The sequence below is a fragment of the Muscardinus avellanarius genome (genome assembly GCF_963383645.1).
Source record: "Muscardinus avellanarius genome assembly, chromosome: 16".
NCBI lineage: Eukaryota > Metazoa > Chordata > Mammalia > Rodentia > Gliridae > Muscardinus > Muscardinus avellanarius.
In genome coordinates, this window is record NC_137802.1 from 57,852,334 (window position 1) to 57,879,381 (window position 27,048).

At 36.7% G+C, this 27,048-nt stretch overlaps 1 protein-coding gene across 3 annotated transcripts in view; it reads left to right on the forward strand.

Moving 5' to 3' along the window:
* The window catches only part of TANC2 (tetratricopeptide repeat, ankyrin repeat and coiled-coil containing 2), a gene marked incomplete at both ends in the record, with an annotated part of 361,064 nt that overhangs the window by 158,779 nt on the left and 175,237 nt on the right, over positions 1 to 27,048 (forward strand). For all 3 annotated transcript variants that reach the window (XM_080712438.1, XM_080712439.1, XM_080712440.1), the window contains one exon: positions 17,366 to 17,514. In XM_080712438.1, the coding sequence (XP_080568564.1) occupies positions 17,366 to 17,514 (149 nt within the window). The remainder of the gene's footprint in view (positions 1 to 17,365; positions 17,515 to 27,048) is intronic.

Sequence of the window (27,048 nt, forward strand, 5' to 3'; positions counted from 1 at the left end):
GTTAAGGATTTTTTTTTTCTTTTGGTGGTACTGGGGAGGAACCCAAAGGCTTTCTAACTCCGGGCTATACTCCCAGACCTATTTTTATATTTTATTTGGAAACAGGGTCTCACTAAGTTGCTGAGAGCCTCACTAAGTAACTGAGGCTGGCTTCGAACCTGTGCAATCCTCCTGTCTCAGCCTCCCAAGCGCAGGGATTACAAGCTTGTACCACCACGCCCAGCTTTGTTAAGGATTTTTATTTGGATTTCTTAATAGCATTTTATATGCTGTAGTACAAGTAAACGTCATGGTAGACAAAGTGTTTCATATAAAGTGAATTCTGTAATTTCTTTGTTTTCAAGCACCTATATAGTCATAGTTCAACAAAAAAAATGGATGGTTGTTTTTAATTTTGTTTTCTTCCTTTAATTTTTTAAACTTATGAAAACATTATTCAGTGCCATTTTTATCCTAAATAATTAGGCATGCTTCTTTTGTTTTACTACATATTTTATATTTCTAAATAGAATCCTCTTTATGATTTTGCCTTAGCCTATGATTGCAAAGAGCCTTTTTCGAGCTAGGCATGGTGACACATCGGGCACACACCTGTAATCCTAGTACTTGGGAGGCTGAGACAGGATGATATCAGGTTTAGAGACCATGTCAGCAACTTAGTGAGACCCTGTTTCAAAAATACATACATATAAGCTGGGTGTGGTGGCGCACGCTTGTAATCCCCGCGCTTGGGAGGCGGAGACAGGTGGATTGCGCAGGTTCGAAGCCAGCCACGCTGGTTTAAGAGACCCTGTTTCCAAATAAAAAAGTATAAAAATAGGTCTGGGAGTGTAGCCCAGAAATAGAAGGGTTTCCAGGAACCCCAGTACCACAAAAAAATAAATAAAAAATACATACATACATACATACATACATACATACATACATTTACACACACACACACACACACACACACACACACACACACACACATCTAGGAGTATAGCTTAGAGGTAGAATGCTTCTGTGTTTAGTTCCCAATACAAAGAAACAAAAAAAAAACAACTTTTTCACCTAATTGTACATTGTGTTTGTATCCTACTGTATTGTAAAACCAGTAAGTATAAAGCAGAATTTTTAACCTAAATTTGTGAGCATTTAACAAAAGTATTCAAAATCATGAAATATCTAGGGATAAGTTTAACAAAATTTGAGCAAGACCTATACACTAAAATTAAATTGCTGGGTACGGTGACACACACACACACATCCTACCCACTTGAAATTTGAGGTCAGTCCGGAAAACTTAGCAAGATTCTGTTTCAAAATAACTTTAAAAAGGGGTGGGGAGGTAGTTCAATGGTTGAATGCTTGCATAAGCAAAACCCCAAATTCAGTCCCCAGCATCACAGTGACGACGAAGATGACGATGACATGTGCATATATAAAGTTATCATGTGATTTTCACTACTATGTGCAATTGTAATGCACCAGTAAAACATCTTACCTTTAAAACAAAGTAAAACATTTTTAAAGAAGGTTCAGATAAGCATAAAGGTAGCATAGTCATGGGTTATAAGATTCAACAGTGTTAGCATAACAGTTTTCACCAAATGGATTCAACACAATCTCAAGAAAAAAATGTTTGTGAAGATTTACAAGCTGATTCTGAAATTTATAGAGAAATACAACTGACCTAAAATAGCTGAATTAATTTTTCACAGAACAACAAAGTTAAAGGATTTACATTGTTAGTAGACATCAGGAAAATCTAGTGGATAAATGAACACTGGCTCTTGCCTCATATCACATACAAAAGTTCACTTAAAATAGATTATAAGCAGGCATGGTGGCACACACCTGTAATTGTAGTACTTGGAAAGCTAAGGCAGGAGGATCACAGGTTCATGGACAGCCTCAGCTACTTTGTGAGGCCCTCTGTAACTTAGTGGAGACCCTGTCTCAAAATAAAGAATAAAAAGTAGGGCTGGGGGTGTAGGTTGGAGGTAGAATACTCTTGGATTCAATCTCCAGTACTGTAAAAAAAAAAAAAAACAAATAAATAAAAAGCGCTCTTTAGAAAATGGAAAAGCAAGGCATAGAATAGGAGATCTTAGTATTCAGGTATCTGACAGGTTTGTGTCCAATATAAGTTACCAAGTTTTACAACTAATTAACAAGAAAGCAACCTATTTTTAAATGGACAGAAAATTTGAACAGTCGTTCCTAAGAGAGGATGGAAGAATGGCCAATAAACACATGAAAAGATATTCAACATTATTAGTCATCAGAGAAATGTAAATTAAAACCAGAATGGGGCACAACTCACACCTAGAATCCCAGCTTACTCAGGAGGCCAAGGCTGAGGCTAGAAGAGCATAAGTTTAAGGCCAACCCTATTTACATAACATGACCCTGTCTCAAAAGAAAAAATAAAAAGGGCTAAGGATGTAGCCCAGTGGTAGAGTGCTACTCAATCCCCATTACTGCTAAAAATAACAAAAATAGTAACAGAATGAGGTTCTACTATGTACTCATTAGTATGGTTAAAAAAGATAATACCAAGTGTAGGTGAGGATACAAATTCTCAGACATTGCTTATGAGAGTTTAAACTGAACAATCACTTTGGAAACTGGCAGTTTCTCATAAAGTTGAAATTTTAAGCTTTATAACCCAATCACTCCACAGCTCTGTATTGGCCAAAGAGAAACTGAAGCATATATGCACTAAAAACTTTTATGTGAATGTTATTAGCACCTTTATATATAGTAGTCAAAACTTGAAAACAATCCAGGGTCCATCAGCATGAAAACAAATTTTAAAATGTGGTATATCCATAAAAAGAACAATCACTCAATTATAAAAGGGATCAAACCATTAAAACACTCAATAACTTGGAAAGGTTTTTAAAATATTGGACTGAATGAAAAAAGCTAGACTAAAATGAATACATGCTATTTAACTTCACTTATAAATTTATAGAAAATATAAATTAATACAAGTATCAGAAAGTAGATCAGTGGCTACCTGTAGCTAGGAGTTGAGAAAGTATTTGACTGCAGAAGGACATAAAACCTTCAAAGGTAATAAAATGTTCAATACCTTCATTTTTATAGTTTACAGATAAAAATATTATCTGTCAAAATTCATGAAATTGTATATTTTATATAGATATAGTTTATTGATATAAATTATATCTTCAAAAAAAGAGTTCATTTGATGAGTAAGATGTAGAAAGAATAGCATCTGAAATGGGGTGGCAGCTAGATAGAAGGGAATCAGTATGGAGGTGACTAAGGAAATATATTGAGCCAGATACAGTGGTGCATGGCTGCATTCCCACTGACTCAGGAGGTTGGAGCAGGGACATTACAAGTTCAAAGCAGCCTAGGCAACTTAGACCCTGTCTCAGAAAGTTAAAAGGACTGGGGATGTAGCTCAATGGTAGAGTGCCCCTGGCTTCAATCCCCGGTACCACAATAAATGGAAGGAAGGAAGGGAGGATAAGACCAGCCAAGAAGATTTTATTTTAGTTTGCTAATTAGTGTTGTATTGATATCAAACTAAATATCTAAAAGTAAATGCTCACAATAAGAGTGCCTAGCAAGCCACCTCTAAACTTATAGCAACCAATATTATGCATTTTTCCTTACTTGGTAGGTAACAGGTATTGGTTAAAATAGCTCTTATTTGGGCTACAGGTTGCCTGGAAAGGTCTAGAGTTAAAGTAGGGCTGGCATGTATGTGTGTTCATTCCAAGGCTCAGGCTGAAAGAACATCATCTAGAGAGAAGTTCTTCTGTTAGAACACCAAGTACAGGCCATCCAGGCACATTTCAAGCATCCTAATATGAAGTAAAGTCATGTGCCCAAGCCCAAAAAGGTTTTATTGTGGAAAGTTTTATATGTACACCCCCACCCATTTTACCAACATCTGCATGTAACAGTTGTCAATACTTTGCCACTCTTATTTAATTTGTTTCTTCCTCTAATCTTCAAAGGAACTAAGAAATGTGAGTTGAAGCCTTAAAACCAGCTACTCTACTAGTGAAGATATGCAAGAGGCTATTGACTTGATTCTTAACCGGGAGGCAGTGGTTCTCAAACCAGAAGCTCAGTTCTAGAAGAATATGGAATGGCTCTCACATCTTTTTCATACTTATTGGGACAAATGTGGGCCCCTGCTTTAGTAGTTACCTACTTTTCAGTATTCATCAGAAAAGGAAAATTTCCACCATATCACCTAATGATGCCACTCAGTATTGGTCCAAAATAACTAATGTCAGCATACTATAGTAATACGTGCAGCAGGGCCTGGTGGTGCACGCTTGTAATCCCCGCGCTTGGGAGGCGGAGACAGGAGGATCGCGCTGGTTCGAACCCAGCCTCACTGGCTTAAGAGACCCTGTTTCCAAATAAAAATATAAAATAGGTCTGGGAGTGTAACCTGGAGGTAGAAGGGTTTCTAGGAACCCCAGTACCACACACACACACACACACACGCACGCATGCACGCACACACACAAAATACATGCATACCCACGTTATAGCAGTGCAATTCACAGTTTTCAGGTTATGGAAGTAGTCTAGGTGTCTATTCAATGAACGAATAAAGAAAATGTTGTATACACAATGGAGCCATAAAGAAGAATGAAATTATTTCATTTGCAGGAGAATGAACTGGAGAACATCATGTTAAATATAATAAGCCAATCTCAGAAAGTCAAGGGCCATCTGTTGTTTTTCATATGTGGAAGCAGGAGAGTAAAAGGGGAGGAGGGGACCTCACAAAAATAGAAGGGAGACTAGTAGAGTAGAGGAAGGAGATCCATGTGAGGAAGTAAGGGAGGGGAAGGTGAGGTACTTAGCAGTGAAATTCATCAAATTTTGTTATGTGTATGTATGAATATGTGACAGTGACTCTCCACTATTATGTATAATTATAACGCACCAATATAAAACAGTAAAAAGGGAAAGGAAAATTTAACACCTAAGAAATGGAAATACAACAAAGTTTGCTTTAGCAGTTGGACAATCTAATCATAGTTTTGACAATTCTGTTAGAGCACATAGGTTCTTTATTAGCTAATATGGCACAAAGTGATGTCATATTTAAATAGATAAGAAGTAAGCAGTTTATGGTGAATAGCTTATAAAGGAAAATATAAATGGCCCAATGTAAAAATGCTAAGAGAATGTAAAGAATTAAGAGAGTATAGAACTAGAGATAGAGTGTTTGCCAAATATACCCAAACTGAGAATATTTGGGTATACCCTACCATTTTAGGAATATAGATTAGAGATTTGGATATATTACCTATTAGATAGTCACATCTTGGGAAAGTTTCTATTTAATCCTGTACACATTAGCTAATGTTGTAAAATGTAAACCATTGCTGAGTTGAGAATTAGCATCATTAAGAAAGATAAAGAGTAAAATGTATTCTGACATCCAGCACTGACTTTTTTTTTTTTTACAAACTCCTATTTTGTAAGGGTGATCTACATCCCCAGTGCTTTTTAATATTACTTTGAACCAGGCTCTTGCTAAGTTGTCCAGTCTGGCCTCTAACTTATGATCCTCCTGCCTCAGCCTCTGGAGTTGCTAGATTGCAGGCATGTGCCACCATGCCGAGCAACTGTAAGCTGGTTAATGATGGAGACCATGTCCCTTGTTGATAAATTTGTATGTAACATCTAACAGTGCTATACATACCAGAAATACTCATTAATAAGTATTAAGTGTTTCCCTATATTGTCTATAATCAGATAATTCTGTTTTTTGTTTTTTGGGGGTTTTTTTGTTTTTTGTTTTTTGTTTTTTTTTTTTGGTGATACTGGGGTTCCTGGAAGCCCTTCTACCTCCGGGTTACACTCCTAGACCTATTTTTATACTTTTTTATTTGGAAACAGGGTCTCTTAAGCCAGCATGGCTGGCTTCGAACCTGCGCTGTCCTCCTGCCTCCACCTCCCAAGCGCGGGGATTACAAGCGTGCGCCACCACGCCCGGCTTATCATCAGATAATTCTGCTGAAAATTGTTAAAATAACCATATAGGCAATTGGTACTTAATAATCACATATTTCTTGGCAGAATGATGAAGTGGTTAAGAACATAAACTTAGGAGCCAGAAAACCTGGACTGAAATGGTCACCTGTTACTTTCTGAACCATGTACAAATAAGAACTTAATCTTTATTTGCCTTATTTTTGCTATCTTCAAGATAAGGAATATTGTGTTGTAAGAAATATACCAGACAGTAATATCTCAGTAAGTATTGGTCATTGTTAGTATTATTACTGCTAGTTGTATTGCTATAAACATTGTTCCAGAAATAAACTTAAAACACTCTTTTAGCCTGGCATGGTGGCACGTGCTTGTAATCCCAGTACTTAGGAGACTGACAGGAGATCACAGGTTTGAGACCAGCTTTGGCATTTTAGTGAGGCAGCAACCGAACAAAAGGTCTGTCTTTCAAAATGAAAAACAGATTGGGCTGGAGCTAATAGCTCAGGTAGAATGTCCCTGTTCCTGAATTTAATCCCAGTGCCACACATACACACAAAACAAACAAACAAAAACTTCACAACAACATTAAACATGCTGCATTTAGTCAGTGTTCATCTTAGAATTTTGTATTTATATTGAATTTATCAGTCAGAATTCGAATCAATTATTCCCTCTGTTCTTTTTCTTTAAATTTACTATCAAATATTGAATTTATCTATACTATTAATTTCAAATATGGATTCCTTTAGTAGCCCTCTTTATCATCTTCTTCCCTCTACCTTCCCCAGACAAGTGTAATTATTTCTTCTCTGTACTTTTTAGCACTTCCTTTGCTTTGTACAATATTTCTTAAATGTATTGGCTTCTCTCCACTTACTGCTGTTGTTTCACCTTAAGTTGTTAACTGATGAGAATGGTCACGTAAAATTGTTTACCATTTGCCATTGGAAAAGTATTGAATGTGTTTTTTACACAGTGGGAAAACCTCATCGGAAAGCATAAGTATGAATTTGTTTTTTCAGCACTGGGAATGGAATCCAGGGGCTTTCTAGAATCTTCAGGGTACATTCCCAGACGTGTGTGTGTGTGTGGGGGGGGGTACTGGGGTTCCTGAAAACCCTTCTACCTCCGGGCTACACTCCCAGACCTTTTTTTTATATATTTTTTTTTAATTTGGAAATAGGGTCTCCTAAGCCAGCGAGGCTGGCTTCGAACCTGCGCAATCCTCCTGTCTCCTCCCAAGTGCAGGGATTACAAGCATGTGCCACCACACCCGGCTCTCTCAGACCTATTTTATGGTGGTTGTTGTTGTTGTTTTGTTGTTTTTGGTTTTCTTTTTTTGGAAACAGGGTCTCTTAAGCCAGTGAGGCTGGTCTTCCTGTCTCCGCCTCCCAAGCATGGGGATTACAAGCATGCGCCACCACGCCCGGCTATTCTTTATTTTAAAATAGGGTTTCACTAATTTGTGGAGGGCCTCTCTAAGAAGCTGAGGCTGACTGGGAATCTGCGATTCTCCTGCCTCAGCCTCCCAAGTACTGGGAACATAAGTATGAATTTTTAAAATTCAAACAGTGATAATTTTTGTATCAACTTTCCTTGAAGACAGAAATAGGACGAATTAAAATAAAATTGCACCCATTTTACATGGTTTAAATGCATCCCCCAGCCAGGCAGGATGGTACACATTTGTAATCCCAGTACTTGGGAGGCTAGGACAGGAGGGTGGCAGGTTTGTAGCCAGCCTCAGCAACTTAGTGAGCCCTTCTGCAACTTAGCAAGACCTTATTTCAAAATAAAGAATAAAACGTAGGGCTGAGGGTGTAGCTCGAAGGTAGAATGCCCCTGGGTGCAATCCTGCTATGTTAAAAAAAAAAGCATCCCCCCCAAAAGTGCATGTGTTGAAAATTTAATTGCTAAATTCATATGTATTTATGGTATTTGGAGGTAGCTCTTTGACAGATAATTAGGGTTAGGTAAATCATGGGGCGGAGGCCTCTCTGATGGAGTTAGTGGCTTTGTAAAAAGGAGAAACTGCAATTAGCACACTTGCTCCATTTGACCATATTGTGCCTTCTGCCATGTTATGATAGATCAAGAAGGCCCTGGCCAGATGCTGCTTAGGACAGGAACTTTAAATGGAAGATCTAAACATTAAGGTATACGTTCTCTGGCATTTAATTAGTATCCATCATTTGAACTACTCAAATAGGTACCATATTTGCCTCTTCACAAAAGGGATTAGAAACATGGGGAATTAGAACTACATGGATAAATAAAAAAGATTTTCCTATAACATGAAATCTTTTAAAAGATCGTTGATTCACTGAAGAGGATACACAGGTACCTCATTGAAATACACATGGAAAGATGTTCAACATCATTAGCCATTTGGTAAATTAAATACCCCAGTAAGATATGACTACATAAATATAGGAATGGCTAACTAGACCACAGTCACAAATTGCTTGTTGAAATATAAAATGGCACTGCCACTCTGAAGAACAACTTGGAAGATACTTTGAAAAAGTTAAGCATATTCTTGCCGTCAACCCAGCAGGAATACAACTTAGCAGTTTATTCCTGAGTATTTATCTCAAAAAAAATGGAAGCTTCTGATCATATAAAAGGTACCTAGTTGTTTATAGCTGCTTAATTACAAAAGATCCAAAAACTGGGAACAACTCAATTGTTCTTTCAGCGTATGAGTGGTGAAATGTAGTGATCTGTGGGATGAATTATTACTCAGAAATGAAAAGGAATGAGATAGTCTGGATAAGAATTCGGATGGATACAAATTATGCTGAAGTTTTAAAAAGCCAGTCTGAAAAGTTTACATATTATATAATTTCACCTATATAACATTCTCAAAATACGAGATTATATAGAGATAGAGCAAATTTAATAGCTTCCAGTGGTTAGAGAAGGGGGAAAGGTAGCACAGGAGGGAGTTCCTTTGTGGTAACAAAACCATTCTGATTCTTGATACAGTGTTGGTATCCAAGTCCATACAAGTCGTAAAATTTTATAGAATTATACACAAAGCATGCTCAACAAAATCCAACAACAGAGTTTATGTAAAACCTGGCAAAATTTAATATAGTCTACTTGATTGTTTTCTGTTGTATCATTTTTATACTTTCAGTAACCCATTGGAGGAAGTTTGGTGATGGATAGATGGGTTTTATCTGTACTGTCTTCTTATTGTTGTTTTGTATTTATTGATAGCAACTTTGGGAGTTGTAATTTATGTGCCCTAAAATTCACCCTTTTAAAGTACTAACCTTGGTAATTCTTAGTATATTTAGAGTTGTGCAACTATTACCATTAATTTTCATCATTTTCCCAAAATAATCAGTATTCTTTTCTTTCCTCCTTCCCTTCTTTCCTTCTCTCTCCCTTTCTCTTTCTTTCTTTCTTTCTTTCTTTCTTTCTTTCTTTCTTTCTTTCTTTCTGTGGTACTGGGGGTGGAACCCAGGGGCTTTCTACCTCTGGGCTATACTCCCAGACCTATTTTATACTTTATTTGGAAACAGAGTCTTATTAAGTTGCTGAGAGTTTAAGTAGCTGAGGCTGGCTTTGAACCTGTGTGATCCTCCTGTCTTAGCCTCCTAACCACTGGGATTATAAGCGTGTGCCACCACACCCGGCTTCAGTATTCTTAATAGTCAATTCCCACCACATCTCAACGTTAATCAGTGTCTAATCTATCTTCTGTATATCCAAGTTTGCCTGTTCCACTTTACATCATACGAAATTATGCAGTATATGGTTTCTGATGTCTGTCATCTTCAACTTAGCACAATATTGTTAAGATCCATTCAAGCCGGTGTAGTGGTGCACACTTGTAATCCCAGCATTCAGGAGGCTGAGACTGGAGGATCATGGTTTGCAGACAGCCTCAGCTACTTAGTGAAGCCCTCCGCAACTCAGTGAGACCCTGTTTCAAAATAAAAGAATAAAAATAAGGCTGGGGGTATAGCTTGAAGGTAGAATACCCCTGGGTTCTAGCCCCAGTACTGCCAAAAAAAAAAAAAAATTCATACGGTAGCATTGCTTTATTATGAATGAATAGTGTCCCATTATGGGAATGCACCACATTATATTTGCCTATTCATCAGCTGATGGATATTTAAATTGTCTCCATTTTTTAACTATTGTAAATAACACTGATATTAACATTCATGAATGAATTCTCTAACTTCTTTCCGAGTTAGTAGTTGAAAGTACTGAGGAAAGCCAAGTGTAGTGGTGCACACTTGTAATCCCAGCACTTGGGAGGCTGAGACAGGAGGATCCCACAGATTCGAAGCCAGCTTCAACAACTTAGTAAGACCCTGTTTCCAAATAAAGTATAAAATAGGTCTGGGAGTATAGCGAGGAGGTAGAAAGCCCTGGGTTCCACCCCCAGTACCACCAAAAAAAGTACTGAGACTAGTAAGAAAGATTGAAGCTGTCTGTTCCTTAAGAAACCTTCATTGATTCTCTTATTTGATATTCACTCACACTTTTATATTTGATATTTAGAACATGCTGTTATAATTATTGAGATTAAAATATATAAGCAGTATGTCTACTAATATGGTACTTTTGTTTATTTTAGTTTAGTTAGCCCACTGATCTACACCCCAGCCTTTTTATTTCTCTTATTTAAATATTTGCTCCATTTATTTCAGTGAAGTCAGCATTATGTCATTCTAATTAGAGGCATGCATTCTGGAGTTGGAAGCCCGGCCTGTAATACTTGTTCTACTATTTACTGCTTGTGTGACTTTGAGCAGGCAATTTAAGTTCTCTGTGTCCCAGTTTTCTCATCTGCCTAAACTGAGTATAATAACTACTTCATAAAGCTAGAAAGATTAAGTAAGCTAATATATGTAAAGTGCTTATTATATATTAATATCTGTAAAGTGCTTAGTTACTTGTATATAAGTATTATATAAGTATATGCTAAATAAATAAGTTGTCAGAATATAAAATTTTGTAATAATAATTTATTTTCCCCATAGATTATAAATTTTTCTAAATTAATGGCTATATCTCCTTCAAGTTACATAAATTCTTATAATGATTCTTAACCTGCACATAGATAATATTTGGTAATTATCAAAATAACTCTTTGGAGCTGGGTGAGGTGGCACACTTGTATAATTCCAGTACTTGGGAGGCTAAAAGAGGAGGATTGCAGGTTCAAAGCCAACCTTAGCAACTTAGAGACCTTTCTCAAAATAAAAATAAAAAGTACTCCTTAGTAGAGTATCCCTGGGTTCAATCCTCAGGGCTACCAAAACCACAATTTTTTTTTTTTTTTGAGAAAGTGAAATAGAATCCTGGATTATCTAGCAGTCTAGAATTAAATGATGAGAAAAATATTGGAAACTATTACTTTAACCTATAGGAGGGGTGATTGGTTTATTAATATATTTGAAGAAAGCAGCTTTATCTTTTTATTTGACCAAGGAATAAGTTTTCCATTATTAGTGAGGAAATACTATGTAAATCTAAATATTTATAACATAATTAACTTTTATATCTGTTCTGTGGCTAAGAAATCTATGTTACCTCTTGGACATTGAAGAGGAAAATAGAACCTCTGATACAAATTCACTAAGAGTTCTACATAGAGTTTCCACAGATGGAACAGTTGAGTTCAGTATTAGTATGCAGAAATAAACATATCCTTCCTCTGATCCCTATTGGTGACTTTAGTAAAAGAGTTGTTAGATAAACATTAAACTGAATAATAACAATAAAAATCTTACTTTTTTGGCACTTGGAGTCATTCAATATGTAATATTGAATAACCTAAGTGATAATAAACTGTTGTGTTTTGATATCTAACCATATGACACTACAGCTAAACCTTGCTATGGGAAGGGACATATGTGACTTCATAAAAGAAATTTTGTAATATACTGTAGATCTGTGCTGCTGTGAATTGTTACAGGGTGAAAGTAATTGTCTCTGAACTTAAAACCTGAGGATATGTTGACAAGTTAATGTAAGCAAGTACTCATTTATGTAAATTATGTAAATTTTTCCACATCACATTTTGAGTTACATGGATCATTTTTGTGTGACTTCTGTAAGTTCTTTATTCGGAAACAAATTTATTTTGAAAATGAGTAGAGCAGGGCACAGGAAACTTAGACTGATTGTTTCACATCTCTCAGTGAAAAAAGTTTAAAAAGTAATAATTCTTATAGTTGTTAACCATTCAGAAATTGTCTAGAAGGTGAACCTAAAGAGCTCATTGTATAGAAAGAATGCTACAGTCTGTAGTGAGAAGGCTGCAAAATAACTGCTAGAGATCAGGAATTTTAGGGATCTAAACTTCATGACAAAAATGAACCTTAGTAGGGTTTCTTTTTGGAGTGATTAAAGTATTCTGAAATTACATCATGGTAATAGTTACATAACCTTATGAAAAAACTACAAGCCACTGAAGTTTATACTTCAAGAGGGTGACATTTATACTTCTAGAAGTAAAGGTTATATGTGTGAAGTATATCCCGATGTTTGGACAGAAAAAAAAATGAGCCTTGACTATAAGAGAAGTGGTGATTGTGGTCTCTCTGGCATGGAGTGGAAGCCAAACTGGGGTGAGAAGAATGTGTGCAGGTTGGCAATGATATGTTACATGTAAGTAAGAAAAAATAATTGAACCTGTGTTCCCACTTTTGTAGAAGAGTTACAACTTTTCCAGGGGGGGAAAAAAAAAAGCTTAAAGTTAATCTTCTGGTACTGAGTTGAAGTTAGAGATGTCCCTATGAAGTGAATGTGTATGTATTTACAAATAAAAACAAATATAAGGTATGTGTATGTATATACTTATTTTATATACATTCATCTATAAATACTGTCTCACTGCCCCTTGAGTGAGCCTGAAGGAAGTAATATCTCAATAACAATGAGCATACCTAGTATACAGCTCTTGGTATTCTAAATACTTTCTTCCCCTAAGAAAAACCAGAGCATCTTGGAGAAATGATTGATTCCATGGCATGGAAAGGAAAAGAACAAGATGAGCCTGAAACATCTTGTGCCAGAAGCAAAGAAGTGTTCAAAAAAATTTAAGAATATATTGAAAGGTCACAAGAGCCAAGTAAAAGGGCCTTATCCTGGGCAAATCTAGCACAATAAACACTGACAGTAAGAGATTTTTTTTGGGGGGGGTACTGAGGGTGGAACCCAGGGGCTTTCTACTTCCGGGCTATACTCCCAGACCTATTTTATACTTTATTTGGAAACAGGATCTCACTAAGTTGCTGAAAGCCTCACTAAGTAGCTGAGGCTGGCTTTGAACCTGTGCGATCCTCATTCCTCAGCCTCCCAAGCGCTGGGATTACAAGTGTTCACCACAACGCCCGTCTGACAGTAACAGATTATAACCCACTGAAGAAAATAGGAATTAAGAAGTTCACACTAATGTAGATAGATAAATGAGGTTAAAAATAATATAGAAAATGCACTACTTCACAAGCATGATAGTAATTAATTCAACTGAGAACATTAATGGGTGATAAAAATAATAGGCAGAAGTTTACTGAAGATTGTCTTTTTTTTGGTACTGGGGCTTGAAGACAGGACTGCTGTACCATCGAGTTATATCTCCAGCCCTTTTTAATTTTTTTCTTTTTTCTCTTTTTTATTAATTTTTTATTCGTGCATTGTATTTATACATCGTAATGGGGTAAAAAAAAAAAAACTTGTATAGGCATAAATGTACACATCACCTAGCCAGCCCCCACCCAGTCCCCACCTCACTCCATCCCCAGCCCTCCCTCCCATGCTTGGTTTAGTGGTTGACTTTGATATGAATAAGTACATCATGTGCTTTAAAGCATTTCCCTCTCCCCACCTCCCATCTCCACAGTTAGGTTGTCTTATTTGCTCCTCTGTAGGATCTCTGTTTTCACCTGTAGTTCCTCCTATGACCTCTTTCACCTTAGCTTTCATATATTAGGGAAAGCATCCGATTCCTTACTTTTTGCAACTGACTAATCTCACTTAGCATAATGTCCTCAAGATCCATCATTTCCCTGAAAATACCGCAATTGTATTTTTTTTATAGTTGAGTAAAATTCCATTGTGTACATATCCCACAGTTTTGTAATCCATTCGTCTGTTGATGGACATCTTGGCTGGTTCCATAGTTTGGCTATGGTAAATTGTGCAGCTATGAACATAGATAACACATGGATTAGTAAGGCTTCTTGAAGAGGGCAAAGGTCTAACACTGCAACACATAGGCACAGTTAAAAACTTTTTCAACAAGACCCCAAAGGCACGACAAACCAAAAGGCGAATCAATGCATGGGATTGCATGAAATTAAAGAGCTTCTGTTCAGCAAAGGAAACTTTCAAGAACCTAAATGGAGAGCCAACAGAATGGGAGAAGATTTTTGCTATCTACACCTCCAATAGAGAACTAATATCTAGAACTCAAGAAACAACTCTAAAAAAACAAATCATCCAATCAAAAAATGGGCAAGTGAACTAAATAGACACTTCACAAAAGAAGAAATTCAAATGGCCAATAAATGCATGAAAAAATGCTCAACATAATTGGCAATCAGAGAGATGCAAATCAAAACTACCCTGAGGCCGGGCATGGTGGCGTATGCTTGTAATCCCCGTGCCTGGGAGGTGGAGGCAGGAGGATCGTACAGGTTCGAAGTCAAAAGATACCCTGTTTCCAAATAAAAATATAAAATAGGTCTGGGAGTGTAGCCCAGAGGTAGAAGGGCTTCCAGGAACCCCAGTACCACACACACACACACACACACACACACAAAAAAAAAAAAAACAACAAAAAAAAAACTACCCTGAGATTTCACCTAACTCCAACTAAAATGGCAGTCATTCAAAACATGAACAATAACAAATGTTGGCAACGATGTGGAGAAGTGGGAACTCTTAAGACATTGTTGGTGGGATTGCAAATTATTACAACCACTTTGGAAAGGAAACAGTATGGAGAATCCTCAGAAGAATGGGAACAAATCTATCATTCAATCCAGCAATACCACTTCTGGGTATCTACACAAAAAAAAGGAAACAAAACTACCCTTTTTAATTTTTATTTTGAGACAGGGCCATACTAAGTTGCCCAGGCTGGCCTCAAACTTGCAATCCTCTTGCCTTTCAGCCTCCTGACTAGCTGGGAATATAGGCATTTTCTGCCCTGCCCAGGGTAAAAATACTTTTATATCAAAATTCATGTTATCATTATTCATAATAGCAAAAGTTAGAAATAATCATCCAAGTGGTCAATAACAGACGAAAGGATAAATGAAATGTGGTATATACATACAGTGATAGTTTCATTTACTGCACAAGCTTTTTGCTTTAATGCAATCTCACATATTAATCCTAATTTATTTTTTGTGTCTTTGAGGTATTTTAGGAAGTTTATCTGTGCCTATATGTTAGAGTGTTGGTCCTTTGCTCCCTTAAAATAATAGCAAAGCCAGGTGTGGTGGCGCACGCTTGTAATTTCAGTGTTGAGGAGGCTGAGACAGGAGGATCACACAGGTTCAAAACCAGCCTCAGCTACTGAGTGAGGCTCTCAGCAATTAAGTGAAACCCTGTTTCCAAATAAAGTATAAAATGGGTCTGGGAGTGTAACCCGGAGGTAGAAAAGCCCCTGGGTTCCACCCCTAGTACCACAAAAAAAAATTAAAAAAAAAATAGCAAAGGCTCTGGTCTAATTTTCAGTCTTGAATTGACTCTTGTGCAAAGTGAAAAAGTAGGATATGTTTCTATTTTTTCTGCATATGGATAACCAATTTCACCAATACCATTTGTCAAGAAGGCTATCTTTTTCCCAGTGTATATTTTTGGCCCCTTTGTAAAAAAAATTAATTAGTTTTAAGCATTGGATTTGTTTTTGAATCTTCTATTCTACTCCATTGGTTTATAAGTCTTCCCAAAAGGGCAAATTTTGTTATATATATTTTGCTACAAAAATCACATTGAGGCCGGGCGTGGTGGCGCGCGCTTGTAATCCCAGCATTCGGGAGGCTGAGACCGGAGGATCGCGGTTTGCGGACAGCCTCAGCAGCTTAGTGAGGCCCTCTGACACTCAGTGAGACCTGGTTTCAAAAAATAAAAGAATAAAAAATAGGGCAGGGAGGGTAGCTCGGAGGTCGAATGCTCCTGGGTTCCATCCCCAGACCTGGAAAAAAAAAATTGAGAAATGGACCATTTATATAATTTCAGTCCCCCTTGAAAAGTAGTTATTAATTACAAAAGGATAAATAAGTGAAAATTTTTGATAGACAGTGCCAAGTGATCAAAATTAACCAATATCACATTTGTGATATTTCTGCCAAAAAAGCATAACTTGAATTAAATCAAGATCTAAATTCTAATTGAAAATCATTGAACAAAACAATTGGCCTATTGTTTTGTAATCTTCCAAAGTATACATCCCCCAAATGAGGTGATATCACAAGGAAGGAAGCATCCTGGACTGATCTAAGGGACAGTAGTAACCATGGGTGCTGTTGGGGAAGGTGAGCATTAATAAAAATAAAGTGTCAGTGGATGTGCCCAAGGGGGTGCTGAGTAATTATTTTCTAAATGGGGGGCAATAAGCCAATAATTTTGGGAATCTATGCTCCAAAATATCAGTCATGAAATTTCAAAGACAAAAATCGTCCAGATTAAGAGAAATGAAAAACTAAATGATGTGCATAAGCCCAAATTGTATCCTTCTGCTATAAAGGATATTACTGAACAAATATTCAAACTTAAATGGAGTCTTTGGATGAGGGCATAGTAATGTGAAATGTTAGTTTTCTGATTTCTACTCTGGTTGTTGGTTATGTAAGACAATGTCCTTGTTTATAGGAAATGCATACCATTGGGGATGTATCTGTACGTTCCAAATGGTTAAGGGGGGGAAATGCTTATATGCAAAATTATGAAATTATTTCAGAATAAAAAAGAATATATATACATATATAAACTGTTCAAAATTTTAAAAGATAGAACTTGAATGAAGTGGTGATTATGGCTGAGAACTAAATCCTAAGACAGACTGTAATGAAAAGCTACCAAGGAAACAGGAACTTTTTCTGCTTAGCAAGTTAAAAAAAAACAACATTCAAATTCAGGTGTTGCCAGTAGATAAATTGAGGATAATCTCAGTATACTACATATCAATTATAATCTTTATTATAATAAATAATTAAAATATCTCTCCTATATATTTAACAAAGTTGATAACTAAGCTTATAGACTGGGGCCTTTTAATTTTTGGATATAGGACATGAAACTAAAGAAATGACCAAACTGAATGTAAGAATAGTTGTGGAACTCTAGACCATTTTATTTTGAAAGATTCATGTTTTGCAATGCCTTCTTGTTCTAGGTGATGCTGAACAGGAACTTGGACCCCCTCCATCCGTAGATGAAGCAGCAAATACACTCATGACTCGACTCGGTTTCCTCCTCGGAGAGAAAGTCACAGAAGTTCAGCCAAGTGACCAATACGGTATGGAGGTGCAGGATGAAAGTCAGGTAAGCTCCTTGCTCTCAACTTTGTGAAACCTGGTACAAACTAGCTTATTATACCAGGAATAGGCTCAATGGCTGAATGGCCTTTTGAGTCCTTGCATATAACTTAATTTTTATAATCACTTTATTTCCTCAGTTTATGAGACCTCTTTTAGCTTCATTCTAAGATTTAAAAAACTAAAAACAACACTTTTAGGTTTTGACTTATGTATTGAATGAATGAGTAAATAAACAAGTCAGCCAACCATAAGAGCACCCTGAAATTTGTCACCCTGAAATTGTCAAATACACACTCTTCTCAAGTGCACGTGGATATTTATCTAATTGTTGATGTGCTGAGACACGGAGCAATTCTTAATAAATTTCAGATTCTAGTTAACATAGTCACAATAAAATTCATTGTAAGCCGGGCGTGATGGCTCACACTTGTAATCCCAGTACTTGGGAGGCTGGGACAGAAGGATCACACAGGTTCAAAACCAGCCTCAGCTACTTAGGCTCTCAGCAACATAGTGAGACTCTGTTCCCAAATAAAATATAAAATAGATCTGAAGTGTAGCCCAGGAGTAGAAGGTCCCTGGTTCTATTCCCAGTACTACACAAAATAAATAAATAAATTAAGTAAGTAAATAAATAAGTAAATAAATAAATAAGTAGTAAGTAAACAATAAATTGGGAAATCCCCAAATGCTATTTAGTAATACACTTCTAGTATCACTTAAGCCTAAGAAATCTTAAGACTTTAGGAAATTTTTAACCATAATAATAAAAAATAAGTATAATAAAATTTGTAGGCAAAGATTTTCTCAAAAAGAAATAGTGGTTTTAAATGCATACATTGGAAACATAAAAAGCCTAAAAAAATTAATGGCTTAAATATTCATCTCAGAAAGTTTTAAAATATCAGCAATTTAATTCATAGTGATTGTTTCATAGTTTTTTTTTACTTGGCTATTTCCATTCTTTACGGGTTAAGCATAGCCATGAAAATATCACTTAGATTTATTTATGATTCTTAATTTTTAATGTGAATGTTTTATTGTAAAGTGTTTTATTCAGAAAATTAATTTCTTTTTAAATTTTTTATTGGTGCATTATATTCATACATCATATTGGGATAAGAAACTTGTGTGTACATACATGTACACATCACCCAATTAGCCCCTACCTAATTCCCACCCCAATACCTCCCCATCCCTCCTTCCCTTGCTTAGCTTAGTGGTTGACTTTGATGTGTTTATTTTAGAAAATTTCCTTCTTCCCCCGTCCCATCCCCTCATTTAGGTTGTCTACTTTGTTCCTCTGTAGGATTTCCTTTTTCATCTAGAGTTCCTCCTATGACCCATTTCTCCTTAGCTTTCACATATTAGGGAAAGCATCCAATTTCTTATTTTTTGTGACTGCCTAATCTTGCTTAGCATAATGTCCTCCAGTTCTATCCATTTCCCTGAAAATGATGTAATTGAGATTTTTTTATGGCTGAGTAAAATTCTATTGTGTACACATCACACAGTTTTGTAATCCATTCATCTGTTGATAAACATCTTGGCTGGTTCCATAGTTTGGCTATGGTGAATTGTGCAGCTATGAACATAGATATGCATGCATTAGTTTGGTAGTTTGGTTTACTTTCTTTTGGGTAGATACCCAGAAGTGGTATTGTTGGCTCAAATGGTATATTTGTTCCCATTCTTCTGAGGATTCTCCATATTCTTTTCCAAAGTGGTTACACTAATTTGCAGTCCCATCAACAATGTTTTAGAGTTCCCACTTCTCCACATCTTCACCCGCATTTGTTGTTGTTTGTGTTTTGAATGATTTCCATTCTAGTTGGAGTTAGGTGAAATCTCAGGGTAGTTTTGATTTGCATCTCTCTGATTGCTAATGATGTTAAGTATTTTTTAAGCATTTATTGGCTATTTTAATTTCTTCTTTTGTAAAGTGTCTAATTCCCTTGCCCATTTTTTGAATAGATTATTTGTTTTTAGTGTTGAGATTCTTGAGTTCTCTGTATATTCTAGATATGAGTCCTCTATCGGAGGTGTAGGGGGCAAAAATCTTCTCCCATTCTGTTGGCTCTCAATGGAGGTTCTTGATAGTTTCCTTTGCTGAACAGAAAATCTTCAGTTTCATACAATCCCACGTATAGATTCGCCTTTTAATTTGTTGTGCCTCTGTGGTCTTGTTGATAAAGTGTTTATCTGTACCTATGTGTTGCAGTGTTGGACCTATGCCCTCTTCAAGGAGCTTCAAGGTCTCTGGTCTAATTTCCAAGTCTTTGATCCATCTTGAATTGACTGTTGTGCAGGGTGAGAAATTGGGATTAATTTCCAATTTTCTACATATGGTTAGCCAGTTTTGCCAACACTTTTGTTGAACAGGCTATCTTTTTTCCAGTGTATGTTTTTGGTCCCTTTTTTCAAAAATCAATTGGCTGTAAGTGTGCGAACTTGTTTCTGTGTCTTCTATTCTGCTCCATTGGTCTATGTATCTGTTTTTGTGCCAGTACCATGCTGTTTTTATTACAATGGCTTTGTAGTATAAAGTCAGGTATTATGATTCCTCCTGCATGGTTTTTGTTGCTGAAAACTACTTACTTTGGCTATTCTGGGCTTTTTGTTATTCCAAATAAATTTAAGTACTGATTTTTCTAGGTCTGTGAGGAACGATCTTAGTAGTTTAATGGGCATTGCATTGAATCTGTAGATAACTTTTGGAAGGATGGCCATTTTAATGATATTTATTCTTCCTATCCATAAGCATAGAAGATCATTCCATCTTCTAAGATCTTCAATTTCTTCTTTCAATGTTTTATAATTTTCTTTGTAGAGATTTTTTACCTCCTTGGATAAATTTATTGCTAAGAATTTTATTTTTTGTGGAACATCCTGAATGGAAGTGTTTTCTGAATTTTTTTCCAGTGGATTTATGGTTGGTGTACAGAAAAGCTTTTGATTTTTTTTTTTTACTGGTCTGGGGATGAAACCCAGAGGCATTTGACCTCCGAGCCACACCCCCTGACCAGTTTCTTATTCTTTATTTTGAAACAGGGTCTCACTGAGTTGCAGAGGGCCTCACTAAGTAGCTGAGGCTGTCTGCGAACCGCGATCCTCCAGTCTCAGCCTCCCAAATGCTGGGATTACAAGCGTGCGCCACCACGCCCTGCTAAAGCTTCTGATTTTTTAAGATTCATTTTTGTATCCAGACAGGTTGCTGAATTTGTTGATCAGTTCTATAAGCCTTTTGGCTGAGTTTGTTGGGTTTTCTAAATATAGTATCATGTCATCTGCAAATAGTGAAAGTTTGAGTTCTTCCTTTCCTGACTAGGGTCTCTAGTACTATACTAAGAGAAGTGGTGCTAATAGACATCCTTGTCTTGTTCCTGTTTTTAGGGGGAATTCTTTTTTTTCTTTTTTGTGGGTCTGGGGATGGAACCAAGGAGCATTCGACCTCCGAGCTATACCCCCTGCCCTATTTTTTTATTCTTCATTTTGAAACAGGGACCCATTAAGTTGTGGACGGCCTCACTAAGGAGCTGAAGCTGTCTGCGAACCAGATCCTCCAGTTTCAGCCTCCCAAATGCTGGGATCACAAGTGTCCGCCACCATGCCGGGCTCATTCAGGGGGAATTCTTGAAGTTTTTCCCCATTTAATATGATGTTGGCAGTGGGCTTATTGTAGATTGCCTTTATGATGTTGAGATATGTTCCATTTATTCTAATTCTCTGCTGTGCTTTTATCATAAATGGATGTTGGATTTTATCAAATGTTTTTTCAGTGTCTATTGAAATGATCATGTGATTTTTGTCTTTGATTCTGTTTATATGATGAATTATATGGATTGATTTTCATTATGTTGAACCAGCCTTGCATCCCTGGGATGAACCCTACCTGGTCATGGTGTATGATTGTCTTTATATGGTTTTAAATGCGTGTTGCTATTATTTTGTTTAATAGTTTTGCATCCAGGTTCATCAGAGATATAGGCCTGTAGTTTTCCTTCCTTGAACTATCTTTATTCGGTTTTGGTATTAGTGTGATGTTGGCTTCGTAAGAATGTATTTGGGAAAATCCCGCATTTTTCTATTTCACGAAATAGTTTGAGGAGTATTTGGGTTAGCTCTTCTATAAAGGTTTTATAGAATTCTCTTGGAAAACCATCTGGTCCTGGGCTTTTCTTTGATGGTAAGCTTTTTATTGCTCTTTCAGTCTCTTTGATTGTTATTGGTTGGTTTAAGTGTTCTATATCTTCTTGACTCAGTTTAGGAAGGTTGTATTTATCTAGAAAGTTGTCGATTTCCTCCAGATTTTCCATTTTGTTGGAGTATAGTTTTTCAAAGTAGTTTCTGATAAACCTCTGGATTTCTACACTGTCAGTAGTAATGTCTCCTTTTTCATCTCTTATCTTCATAATTTGGATTGATTCTCTCTTTTTTTAGTTAGGTTGGCTAGTGGTTTATCTATATTTTTAATTTTTTCAAGAAACCAGCTTTTGGTTTTGCTGATTTCTGATAATTTCTGCTCTAATTTTAATAATTTCCTGTCTTCTGGCTTCGGAGTTCAATTGCCCCTGTTTTTCAAGGGCTTTGAGGTATGTTGTTAGGTTATTTATTTGAAGATTTTCTGTTTTACTTATGTGAGCACTCTGTGTTATAAATTTTCCTCTTAATACTGCCTTCAAAGTGTCCCAGAAGTTTTGATATGTTGTATCTTTATTTTCATCTGCTTCTATAAATTTCTTGATTTCACCTCCTATGTCTTCTATGACCCATTCTTCATTCAGAAGTGTGGTGTTCAGTCTCCACATGTTTATGTTGTTTCTCTGGATCTTCTTATAGTTGATTTCTAGTTTCATTCCATTATGGTCTAAAATGACACAGGGAAGTATGTAACATTGTTTGAATTTGCTAGTGCTCATTTTGTGTCCCAGGATGTGATCTCTTTTGGAAAAAAATGTAAAGTCCGCTGTAGTTGGGTGAAATATTCTTTATGTGTCCAACAGGTCCATTTGATTAATGGTGTTCTTTAGTTCTGAGGCATCTTTACTGAGATTTTGCCTGGAAGATCGGTCTAATGTTGTTAGAGGTGTGTTGAAGTCTCCCAGTATTATTGTATTGGGATTTTTGTGTGGCTTAATGTCACAGAGAATTTGTTTTATGAAAGTAGCTGCACCTATGTTTGGAGCATAGATGTTGATTATTGTTATTTCCTTTTGCTGGATTATTCCTTTTACCAGTAAAATATGACCTTTTTTGTCTCTTCTAATAAGTTTGATTTTGAAGTCTTACTTGTTTGATATCATAGTTGCTACTCCTGTTTGCCTTCGAGTGCCATTAGCATGAATTACCTTGCTCTAGCCCTTTACCTTGAATTTGTTACTATATTTACTTGTATGGTGTGTTTCTTGTAAGCAGCAGATGGATGGATTCTGGTTTTTAATCCATTTTGCCACTTTGTCTTTTTATTGGAGAATTGAGGCCATTTACATTCAGTGTAATTATTGAGAAATAATTTTTAATTCCCAACATGTTAAGATTTTATTTCTGTTTGAAATACTGTTTGTTATTCTTTGCTTAGTTGTCTGCTGGATAGAAAATCTTGTTTCTCTGGTTCTGGTGTGTATTACCTATTTCTTCTTTGTAGTTAATCTCCTTGAGTATTTTCTCTAGCGCTGGTTTTGAAGACATAAATTCCTTCAGTTTCTGTTTGTCATGGAAGCTTCTTATTTCTCCATTTAATTTGATAGATAGTTTTGCTGGGAGGAAATTTTTGGCTGGAAGTTGTTTTCTTTCAGAGTTTGGAGTATGTTACTCCAAGCCCTTCTGGCTTTCATGATTCAGTTTGGGAAGTCTGGAGTGATTGTAATTGGTTTGCCTCCGAATGTCACTTGGCCTTTTGTTTTTGTTGCCTTTAAGGCTCTCTCCTTGGCTTCTACATTAGTCATTTTGATAATTATGTGTGGTGGAGAACCTTTTCTCTGATCCTGTCTACAGGGAGTTCTATAAGTTTCCTGGACCTGTGTATTGACCTCTTGCTCTATGTTTGGAAAATTTTCTACTACTCTTTGAAGAGATTATTGATTCCTTTGGTTTCACCTTCTTTTCCTCCTCTATGCCAATTATTCTTAGGTTAGCGCTCTTAAAATGGGCCCATATTTCTTCAATGTCAAATTCCTGCTGTTGGATTTATTTTCTAAGTTATAAACTATGTGTTCATTTTTGGAGTGATCATCTTCTAGGAGTGAGATTCTATTCTCCATGTGGTCTAATCGATTGTTTATAGTTTGAATTGATGCCTTTACTTCATTGATTGCATCCTTTATTTCTTTTAGACTCTCCCTAAATTCTTTTTGAAGGCCCTGTATTATTTCTATAGTTATATATCTGATTTGATCTTCTGGAGATCTCTGAATTTCTGTGTTTATCAGGTCTGATATTGTGGGGTTGTGGGCATTCATTGCTCCATTCCTCTTTCCCATGATTTCAGAAGTTTGTGCCTTCTCTGGGTTCTTCCCCAAGTCACCACGACTTCACTTAGGCTGCTCTGGATCTCGAGTTTGTGGTCATCTCAGTCACCACTATTCCTTACTGTGTTGTATCGCAAAGTCTCAGACCCAGGGAGTTAAACAAGGCTACATGAGACCATGGGGGGTGCCGGGCTGGACGTTTTCCCACAGGGAGCTGCAACTAGGGTGTGGTATCTCTGCCACTGCTACTCCTTCATTGGGTTGGACTGCAAAATCTCAGACCCATGGAGATTATCAAAGCTGCGCAAGTCCCTGGGGGTGCAGTGCTGGGATTTCTCTTTTAGGGCCCGCAATTTCACTTGGGGTTGTTGTCCGAATTGATCTGGAGCTATTGTGGGTGTGGTGACCTCACCACTGCTGCTGGCAACATGGTGCTGCTGGCACGCCCTTGGGGCCGTGAGGCTGACTTATTTCTTTTTGGATTTTGAACTCTGTTCTGCATCCCAGGAGGGCGTGATGAACTTGGTCACTAGGAATTTTATAAGTTCTTTGCGCTGACAGAACTGCTGAATTACACCAGAATGATCCAAAGCTGCTCACTTTAGCTCTTTGTTTACTTTCCTCTCTGGAGCCTGTGAGGCAAGATGGCGCCAGTGGGGCTTCAGCCGCCGCAGTGCGGGCTGGTTTCTTTTCTGGTCTCTGGTTGTTCTTCTAGTCTTCTTTTTTTCTGTCCCTTGTATTTACAGTTTTTATTTCTCATGATAGTGTTTTCTGGTTATTAAAAGCACTGATTTTGTGGCAATAGAGATTGAGTGTTAGCAGGACTTGTAAACACTGCTTTTCTCAGTCTCCATCTTCCCGGAATTTCCAGAAAATTAATTTCAAGTAGCATATTTTTACCAATAAATATTTGTGAATATACTGTCATAAATTATTTTTATTATAACAAAATGTACAAGGATAATTTCAATGTACTTATGTGACTGTGGATAATGTTTAGGTGTTTCAGAGCTCTCTGTTCAGGTCTTTATTTTTATCCTCAAAACGTAGGTCATTTGGTTTTTCTGTCTGTACATTAAATTCACCGGAGAAATGAGTTTGTTTTTTGTTTTGTTTGCAGAACTGGGGATTGATCCTAGGGACATTCTACCTCCAAGCCACACCCCCAGCTCTATTTTTATTTCTAATTTTGAAACAGGGTCTCACTAAGTCACAGGGGGCCTCACTAAGTAGCTGAGACGGGCCGTGAACCTGTGATCTTCCTATCTCAGCTTCCCAAATACAGAGATTAAAAGCAGGTGCCACCATGCCTAGCCACCTGGGAAGTTTTCATAAAATTTAGATGCCTAGTGGTACTAATCGTACTATTTTTTCTCCATTTCTATTTTTGTAAATACTATCTTATCTCCTGAATATTTGCAATCCTGTCTTTTCCCCTTAACTCTACATCTGTTGACTCGACCACCTATGTTAGATTTTCTGTCTATATGTTTAAGATATATCTCAAAGATAACATGTTGAAAGCTTACCCTTTGCATTTTTCTCCAGAGCCTGCACATTTCTGGCTGAGTAAAAGGTATCAGCTACTTGTTTAGGACAGAAGCATTGGAACCATTCCTGATTTCTCTCCATCAAACATCCAGTTCATTCTTTTATCAAATCAAAGCTTCTGTCTTCAAAATTTGATTTCTTCTAAACTAATTCTACTGCAGTGCTTACTCCCAAGCCACTATCATCTTTTGCCTGGGCTGATAAAATGTTTACCAGAATCTTAGCCTAAAAGGTCTGGGACTGCTGAGTCCTCTGTACCTCAGATAATGTCTACTATTAGAGGTGCTTCATAAATATTGACTGTGTGGATAAATGGCCCCTACCTGTCCACTGTGTCTACTCTTGACCCTTTTAATTCTGTGCACTCTCTGGCCAGAATGATCCTGACAAAATCAAGTGAATCTGATCCTGTCACATCTCTCCTTTTAATCTTTTATTCTGTTCCCATCACACTTATAATAAAATCTTTACAACAACCAGAAGCCCCTGCCCTGACCTAGTGCCTTCTCTCTCTCCATTTTCTACGCCTCATTTTGCCCACTGCACTCCAATCCTGCCAGCCTCCCTGTTATTCTCTGCCAACATAAAGTATATTTATTTGTATTAGAATGCTTTTCCCACATGGCTGACTTTCTCATTCACTCTGTGGCTTACTCAGATGTTACCATAGAGGGGTCTTCCTGAGTGACTTTATCTAAGAGCACCTGCCCATCAGTATGTCCCTTTAGCCTACTGCTTTATTTCCTTCAGAGCTCTTACCATTAGTTGATAGCGTACATGTTTACTTATGGGCTCTTTGTATCTCATACAAGGATGTCAGCAGCACAATGGCAGGGCTGATGTCTTTTTACTTTAATGAATCTATCTTGTAACCATGTCAGTATGCCATGCCCTGTTAATAAAAAATAGAAATGATATATGTTGAGGGATTTTTAAAATATTAGCATAAATAAAACATCTTTTACTTTTATTTCTTTATATTCACATCAAGTTAAAATATGACTTTCATAACTAATAACCTGACTTGCTGAGGACTCCATTCTTTCTGCAGAGTTACATTTCTTCAGATGATATAATTCATGCTTATTGCTTTTGAAATTCTTCATGTCACAGAATGTCACAGTGATTTCTGAATAAAAATACAAGTCTGTGGAGAATGCCTTTTATGTACATTTACTGAATAATATAATTTTAAAATAAGCTAATGAGTACAAACATTGATTTATTATAAATTAAAGAAATATTAATTAAATGTTAATTTAATATAAATGAAAGAAACAGAAAAGCCATTGGGCCAGGAGGTAGAAAACTTATGTTGTAGTTCCAGCCGCATCACCTACTATCTTATGAATTGGACATCACTTTACTTCTCTGAACTTGAGAATTTTTTATAGGTAATAACTGACATTTATCAAATACTTGCTTCACTTGCACTATTTTAAGTGTCCTTACAGTCCCGTGTGGTAGGGTCTATTCATATACCAGTTTTCAGATAAGAAAATGGAAACACACTGCCTGAA